General features: G+C 41.6%; 1 protein-coding gene across 1 annotated transcript in view; it reads right to left on the reverse strand.

Moving 5' to 3' along the window:
* LOC136675261 (ephrin type-A receptor 5) overlaps positions 1 to 7,937 on the reverse strand; it is a 77,210-nt gene extending 69,273 nt beyond the window's left edge. Inside the window, 3 exon segments of the mRNA XM_066651727.1 lie at positions 2,582 to 2,644; positions 4,942 to 4,945; positions 7,705 to 7,937. Coding sequence (XP_066507824.1) covers positions 2,582 to 2,644; positions 4,942 to 4,945; positions 7,705 to 7,807 — 170 coding nt within the window. The 5' untranslated portion in view covers positions 7,808 to 7,937.
* Positions 7,938 to 8,538: the final 601 nt, after the last annotated feature.

An 8,538-nucleotide genomic window follows, 5' to 3' on the forward strand; every position in this document is an offset into this window, starting at 1 on the left:
GACTTCAAAATGGCCACCATGGTCACCACCCATCTTGAAAAGTCCCCCCCCCCCCCATATACTAATGTGCCACAAACAGGAAGTTAATATCATCAACCATTCCCATTTTATTAAGGTGTATCCATATAAATGGCCCTCCCTGTACATAGTTTTTCCTTTAAGCCAGATATCAGACAAATGAACTCAACCCAACACCGGTCAAAATGTAAAACACTTTAAGCCCTTTGTCCTCCCGATCAATCAAAATGAGGAGAGTCAATAAGGGTATTGTTTAGCAAGCAAAATAGTGTTCTTCTTCTTCAACCACGATCCGCACACCGATTTTGCATAGTTTTTATGCTGGATGCCTTTCCTGACGCAACCCTCCACATTTGAGAAAGCGAAACAGTACTGGGCCTGAATTCCACCTAGCATCCAGTAAACATGATGTAAACACTAAAATGCCTTTCAAAAAGGCATTTAATGTTCTCCTCCAAGCATGTTGAACTGTTCAAAAGGCTGCAGTGATTGGCTTCCCATGTTTAGGAGAACTCTTTGGCCGTCCCCTTACTCTCCCAACTCAACTGAATATAGACAGTAAGTAGAACGACAAAAAAAAGGGTAAAAATACCCCCAAAAATAATCTTTTACAGTATGATCTTCATCGAGACTCAAACTTTCAGCTGAGCGCCGCTGAGAGCTGCGATGCTGAGCATCTTTGAAGTCAATGAGCGAGGAAACACTGCGACGGCACAACTTCATCTCGGTTGCCGCTGAGAGTGAATTGAAAAGGAGCTGCCTTGGCTTTATTTGGCACAGATTTACGTCTCCCCAGATGTGTCAAAAGCTGGGTATCACACAAGGGTGTTTGTATTCCCGTGTGAATGGAGGAGTATTGGGGAGCGTAACAGGTGTGCCAGGAGCTGCGAGAGCACATTGTTGTGGCTGTATTGTTGCTGCAGAGGGCAGGTGCAGGTAAACACAATGCTGGGCCTCTCCTCACACTTCACAACAGGAAGCCCAATTGAGCCGTGACAGCGCACTGTCAACAGCGACTACAGGCTCCACACACACACACGCAACAAAGACCCTCCGCACCCGGGGGGGGGGGGGGGGGGGCGTACTGCTATACCAAAGTGTGAGAGAGCGACACAGAGAGAGAGAGAAGAGAGAGAGAGAGAGGAGGAGAGAGAGAGAGAGAGATAGAAGAGCCAATGCTCGCACAATACTGGCACACCAACATAGTCAATAAACAATGCTCGTGGGAAGTGGATAAATCCGTTTGGAGTGAAAACACAGACGCTGGTCTAAACATAAGGCAAACAGCTTTATTTGCAGCGCACAGCTTCTAAATATGAACGCAGTCCCACTGTGCAACTTTATCTAAGCACTTATTCTTGGACGGTCAGTGAATATAAACACACACAACGTTTTTGAGCAACATTGGGACAGGTATGTATCTTCTACAAATGCAACTGTCTGTAATAATGACGCATGCCAGGTGTGTGTAGTTGTGTGTGTGTGTGTGTGTATGTTTATTTCTACATAATATATTTAATCTAATAAATTTAAGCCTAATATTAAACAAAAATCTAATATTATTCTCAGTTCTCAGTAGCAAACAATTACTATGATCCTTCAAAAAAAAGAGTATATCGGTGGATGTATGTATGTATTTATTTATTAATTCATTTATTTATTTATTTATTTCAATAAATAAAACAATTAAAATAAATAAGCACTTTATAAAGTCATGGCCATTGTGTTTGTTTTTAATCTTATTATTTAGAGTAATTTTAACCTGTTATACTACACACACCATACACACCACACACACACTACACACACCTCAAACAGATGGCCCTATACATAATCATATTCAATGCTTTGTTAATGAACTGTACCAGCTCGCTGGGATGCAGTGATGTCATCATGATCTGGACGTTGCGATGGCGCTGTCCTTTGTTTTACTGTGAATTACAACGCTGTTCATTCGCATTAAGACTCTGAGAGAGCTGAAAGTGGGCCATGCTATTGTCTCGTGGCTTTACTTTATGTTTAACCTAAATCCTAACACTCAGCATCTAAACCATCATGTTTTGTTTTGTCCGTGTTGCACACGTCTGCTTCATATTTTCATCAGTTTTATATACTGACTATTACTGCAGAAAACGATCTTACACCCCTCACAGTCTGAGTGACATTTATAAGACTCCTGTTTAAACCACAGCTCATTATTCAGCATTGATTACATTTCTAGTGCCTCAATGAGACTAGAACAAAGAATTCAATGTCTTTGTCTTGTCCCTTTAAGAACAATACAGTCTCTCCTCTCTCTCTCTCATCTCTCTCTCTCTCTCTCTCTCTCTTTCTTTCTCTTTCTCTCTCCTCTCTCTCTCTCCATTCTCTCTCTACTCTCATTCATCTCTCTCTCCTCTCTCTCTCTACTCCTCTCTCGTCGCTCTGACCCTCTGCAGTGTATTCTATTATTTTTCACTTTGAATCTCTTTGGTCACTCGAGGGAATGGGAGAGACCCTTGAGATGTTATCCTCAGCCCATTCTTAATACAGTGTTCAGTGAGAGAGAGTGTGTAACTCACCCCCATTCTTCGGGTAGGCGATCCATCCTAGGTCACCCATTACAGAGCTGGAGTCCAGCAGTTCACTTGCAAGAGAGCAGCACACAGGGAGAAAATCATCAAGCTGCTGCAGACATAGGTTTACATTTATACATCCTGCTCCGTCTTCTCCAAAAGTCTACAGCAAACATGTATTGTTCTGTACATAAACAGACATCTCTCACCGGGGCTAGGGACGCATGTGGGCTTAAATAATCAGTGTATATGTATATTGTTTATTGTACAATCATATTATTTCATATGACATCATTTCTTTTTTTGCATTTCCAAATAATATAGTAGCTACTAGAGAGTCAGATCCAATTTTTTTAAACCCCTCGGATCAGTTGGTGTTTAACATTTGAGAAATAAAAATGTGCCAGGATTTCTTTCCCCAAAGGGTTAAAATCTTAAAGGTGCTAAAGGTGCTAAAACTCATATGACATCGGAATGTGACAAGACCCTCTCACAACCATGGATTTAAATCATACGTTGGCAGCGTGCAGTTTGTATGCAGCACATGTCCGAGTGTAGATAAATGGTGCTGTTTCATTATCAATTCACCTGTGCTAGTATTCAAATGAGCCATTGTGGTCCTGCTACAGCTGGAGTATTCTGCAAATGACTGGCCCTGCCGCTAATTAGATGACCTTTGGAATGGCTGTCTGATCGTCAGCGAATTGGACTTTAATCAGAGGTTAGGTGGCTGCACCGTTTAAAGAGTGCGAAACCACTTAGGATACATCCGCAAGCAGCTCAATGGGGAAGTCTGCCTATGGGCAATGTTACAGCGTCAGAGACAGTGAGAAAGTGAGAAGAGTACAACACGTAACAGAGGGTCATCAGAATCTCGAGGAATGCATACACTGTCAGAGTGAATCCTACTAAATATATACAATAAAAATAAAATATGGTAGATATGTGTTCCCAAATTAAAAGGTATTAATAAGTATCACTGAGTGTCCCACCACAATAATAGTGAACGTTATCACCACTGTGATGTTTACAGTTCAGTAAGTTAAGAACTGTTATAACTTTAGAATCAAAAATGCTGTACACGTTATAATTTATTGTAACTGCTTTTAACAATAAACAGAAGTTGTAGAGTTCATTTAAGAGATGTTCATTATGCAAATGAGTGTCAATCCTCCAACCACAGGGCTTTGGACTGGTATACGTCTTGTAGGAAAAGAACTGTAATAACCATGCAACCTACTTTAATATGATCACTTTTACACTGTCAGAACATTGTTGTTGTTGTAAAAACAGTATAAACGGACTTTTAAAGGTCCAACAGCGGTGTTGTAAGTTCCACTCCTCCAGAAGGAAAGGTGCATATCTGTAAGCTTTTATTATAGAACTATAGGGGTGTATGGAAACATTGGAGATGATACAGTGGAAGCAAAACGTTCCACTAGAGTGATCGTCTTTAAGAGTGTAGACGAGCCATTTGGGAAACTGTCTTCATTCATTCATTCATTCATCATCTGTAAGCGCTTATCCAGTTCAGGGTCGCGGTGGGTCCAGAGCCTACCTGGAATCACTGGGCGCAAGGTGGGAATACACCCTGGAGGGGGCGCCAGTCCTTCGGAAACTGTCTTGTTCTCGTCAAAAACTGCAAATTCTTAAACTTGGAAGAGTGTGAAAGGACTATGTTTTCAAACTAAAACTAAAGCTCATTTCAAACTGCTTACAAACCCCAAACCCATGAAGACAAAGATGTAAGCATCTCTTCATCACCAATGCGACTAGATCAACAAAGAGTTTTCATTTTCTCTTATTCCCCAGCGCCAGAACAAACCAGAAGTTAAGGCTCAGAAGTGGTACTTCATAACTAACGTTAAACTGCTGCTGATAACTGTGTAGAACTACATTTACTACATCACCCAAGTTTAATACAAATATAAAGCCTAGTGATTATAAAGGTAACAGAAATACAGTTGTAAATAAGTGGTTAAACAGCCTTTGTAGGTTTTGTTGATAACTGTTTGTGAAAATAATACCGTTTCCACATTTGACCTAATAAACGATCACCTAAACCTAAAGTGGTGTGTTATTATTTACAATAAACAATAAAAAAACAAAACTGTAATCGTCACTGATTGTTTGAGCGCCCGAACATTTGCACGCAACTATGGGGTCACCGATAAAAACCTGTCTTTCCCCGAGTGATGCAGCAGTGGCGACAGTTTGTGCTCTATTTAAAGTGCTCTAAAAGGGTTTTGGATGAGTTGCACTTGAATGGCAGTAACATTATTGGTGTACACTGTTCTAGTTAAGATGAGACATGTCCTGGGGAGAATCACATAGATCTAATTAGGACAAGCGCTGAAGTCTAAAGTACTGAACTAGATCACGGCAGGGAGGTTATGTCCGTCCTACAGCGAATATGAGCAAGAAAACCCACCGTGTGATACGCTGTCAGTGCTTTTAGCTCTAAGTGAATGATAATAAGGGACTGTAGTGTGACAGGCTAATCTCTGGGAGACAAAGACATGGGCGCGCAATTGTGTCTGAACAAGGAAAAACACCCCGTTCCTACGACGATGGCGTAAAGACTCAAACAAAGGGCCGGAGACGAAGTAGCTGACATACTCGTAACATTCCAAAAGGAACAAAGAAAGACGTGCTCAAATTTGCCCTGAAATGACCGCAAAGGAATGTATCTGAGAGAGGTTTTAATGCAAATGTGCAAACTGTGATTGTGTCCTTGTGGGCGCTAGTTTAGATCAGCGAGGCCTTTTGGAGCAGGGGTCATGGCACCACAGATCAGGGAGTTTGTTAAAATTCCACTGGGGTGAAGCTGACTTTAAATGGACGCGTTATCCCGCCTCATCTGCCGCACCATTGTGGACACCGACCGAGGCACACAGCCGCCCTGCGGCCCGCCGTTCATTGTGCCGTCGACAAGCCTGTAATCAATCACGATCTCCGCATACCTGTCACACACAGTCCATATGCTGACTCCAGGCGCTCATTTGAATATTTACATATTCTATAAGAGAGATCACTCCACATGACAAATCGGCCCTCATCGATTATTGTTAAGAAGAACTTGGTCAGCTGTCGTGGAAACACCCCACCGACATTCTTCAGCCATTTTGACCACCTCTACAGGTCACAACTTTCACTGTGATAAACTGCTGCCGGGAAGGAAAGCACACAGACCTGTCCTTAGGGGCACGATGGTAAACCCACCTCCTTGTATGTCTAATCTGAAGATATGAATGCAGCCCTACACATCACTGCTGCACAGAGCTGAGGAACTGAGCGATTGCGAGGCTACTGTATAGTTGTGTAATGCCTAAAAATGATGCATAGATGTCAGTGTGTGGCATATGCTGACAGAAACAGGTCTTTGAATCTGAAAGCCTTCGCCTTTGTCTCATTCTTCATGTCTGTTTACTGCTGACGGCTAGATTCCGCACGTACATTTTCATATTTAATACAAAGTCAGCTCTTTCTGAAGAAAGACGGTAGCTATGTGATGCAGAAACGTTAGAAGCTTGATGTACAAGCCACTCACAGCATTTCAGCTATACACTAGTCTTTTAGAGTGCACAGGATATAAGATGATGAACACCGTGTTATTGAGAGCCTAAGAGCTCTAACTTCAGAGAAATCTGTTACTTTACACTGACTGACTCTTCTAACCAATCTTCACAAAAAGGGCTTTATATGAATGTGATTTTTCTGCTAATTTACAGATAACCAAACCATACACCACCAATAACCACTTATGCATTCAAATGTTTCTTTACGTGGTATCAGTTCATATATATACTGCCCTCAGTACATGATCTAAGAGTTTATAGCCTGTCAAAGCTAGGCATAATACAATGGGAAGTAACTTTGTTTGGTCGTGTGATGATACTATTACGATATCATGATCGTCCGGTTTTGACAAATGTATTCTACGCAAGAGTTTTTGGGCCAAAAGTGGGCCCAAAAACCTAAAAATCTGTATCAATCGTTCTTCAGGACATCAATGTCTTTGTATAAATGTGTAAGCACTGGCACTGACTTATAATGTATATGTATACATACGAGAATTATCACCTGTTCCCAAATCACTGCACCCACCTGGTCTTGATGTGACACAATTCCAATTCGCACCTGATGGGTTCTTCCCATTGACTCTGCTCCATGCTGGATACTGATATTACTAGATTTTACACCAATTGAACAGTTGCTCAGGCATGAGAAACCCTTACCTACCATCAGAGAAGCCTGAAAGCAGGCACTAATGCCTGTCACTGTTAATCCTAAGCCACATGGCATTTATAGATAGTGACATAAGTGGATAGATGTAACAAAAAGGTTTTCTTGCCCACACTTTTTTGCGTCTCAAATATATGTGTGTTCACGCGTTACAGAATGCAGGGACTAACAACAGAGTAACTACTGGGAAAATAACCGTTGGGATGCATCACAGTTCACTGTTAAATGTTATTAGTGGGGTTATTAGCAACTACGATTCGACCTAAAGAGCCAACAAAAGGACTGTTGCTACTAGACTGGTCTTACTAACGTTAGGGAAGTGTTCATTTCTACTGCAAATCGACATAAATATTGTGGGTTTTAATAATGTGGGTAATTACACACCTCCTTTAGCTGGATAATAAGCCCTAGTTCTATTACACCTGTGTAATTACACAAGAGCAAGGGTGCAGTTGTAATAACATGGATACACTTGTGTAATAACAAGACACCCATAATCTGTTCTGTTGCAATGCATTAACACTGAATGAACCCTGCAGAAGTTACAGGTCGCTGGTGCTGTTCGGGTGTAAATACACATTTATTTAAGTCTTTGTCATTGACACTGTTGAGTCTTGGGCTGTTTGGTGAAAATTGGCTGTTGTTATTGCGCTGTTAATGTTTGACTGGCTCTTGGTGAGAGTTACTGTTAAACATATGTTAGTACAGTGAATATAACAGACTACTGCAGCTGTATAAACTCTAATATCAGTTTAATGTGCACAGACAGGAGAGGAACACGGCTTTTCTCCACAACTAAAGGTGTCTCCAACACTCCATACGCTTCCAAAAATTCAAATGTAAGACCGTGTACCACTAAATCCTGAATGAAAACAGAGTTTCTAACCTTCGTTGCTGGGAATACACAGCGTCCCCAACGCTACGAAGCTGAAGACAGATATCCACACTTTTCCAGAGACCGGTTTGATGTAAGTCCAACGCGGAGCCATGCTCGTTCAAAAGAGGCAGACGTCTGATGAGAAACCGCTTCAAATTCGTGTGAGGACCACCGTACTGAGCTGTGGTTTCAGCAACCACTCATTCCCGTGTGAGCCGTTAGCGGAGACATGAGCGTGTGTGGCGGTAACTGAGTGGAAGTGAAGGCGCATTGGAGCGCTGTGGCGGACGGTGACTGAGCGGAGAGAGCAGCGGCTCGGTTTGAAGCTCGAGAGCTCCCGCTGCGTTTTGTTTTTCCACCGGTTTTCCCTAAAAGCTCCGCCTCCCGCGCTGCCACTGGTTAAGAGAGTCCTGCCTCTGGTGCCAATTGGAGGGCTGCTTATATATGAGAACCACTAGCCAATCCAATCGCGGGAAGGTGGGGAGGCGGGGCTTGGCGGAAAACGAGTGGGAAAATATTAAACAGCGTGCCGAGCTGTCAGCATTAGGCTGCGTCTGCTCTGAAAGACATGGCAACCCAACACACAATAAATTAAATAGTTTTTAATAAGTTTAAATAAATTAGTTTATTTCAAATGAACAAATGTTTGATATAAAGCGTAATCTGAGTTATAGAAAATTACTTACTACTTTTTTCAGACTGTTATTATTTACATTGTGCACGTGTGGTCTTAGCTGTTGAACTTTAATTTAATTCAACACAAATAAAGAATAAAACACTGAAAACACTATGAATGAAACACCTGTTTCTGAATTATAAAACTAATATTAATAAACTAATTTT

The sequence above is a fragment of the Hoplias malabaricus genome, chromosome 18 (genome assembly GCF_029633855.1).
Source record: "Hoplias malabaricus isolate fHopMal1 chromosome 18, fHopMal1.hap1, whole genome shotgun sequence".
Lineage (NCBI taxonomy): Eukaryota > Metazoa > Chordata > Actinopteri > Characiformes > Erythrinidae > Hoplias > Hoplias malabaricus.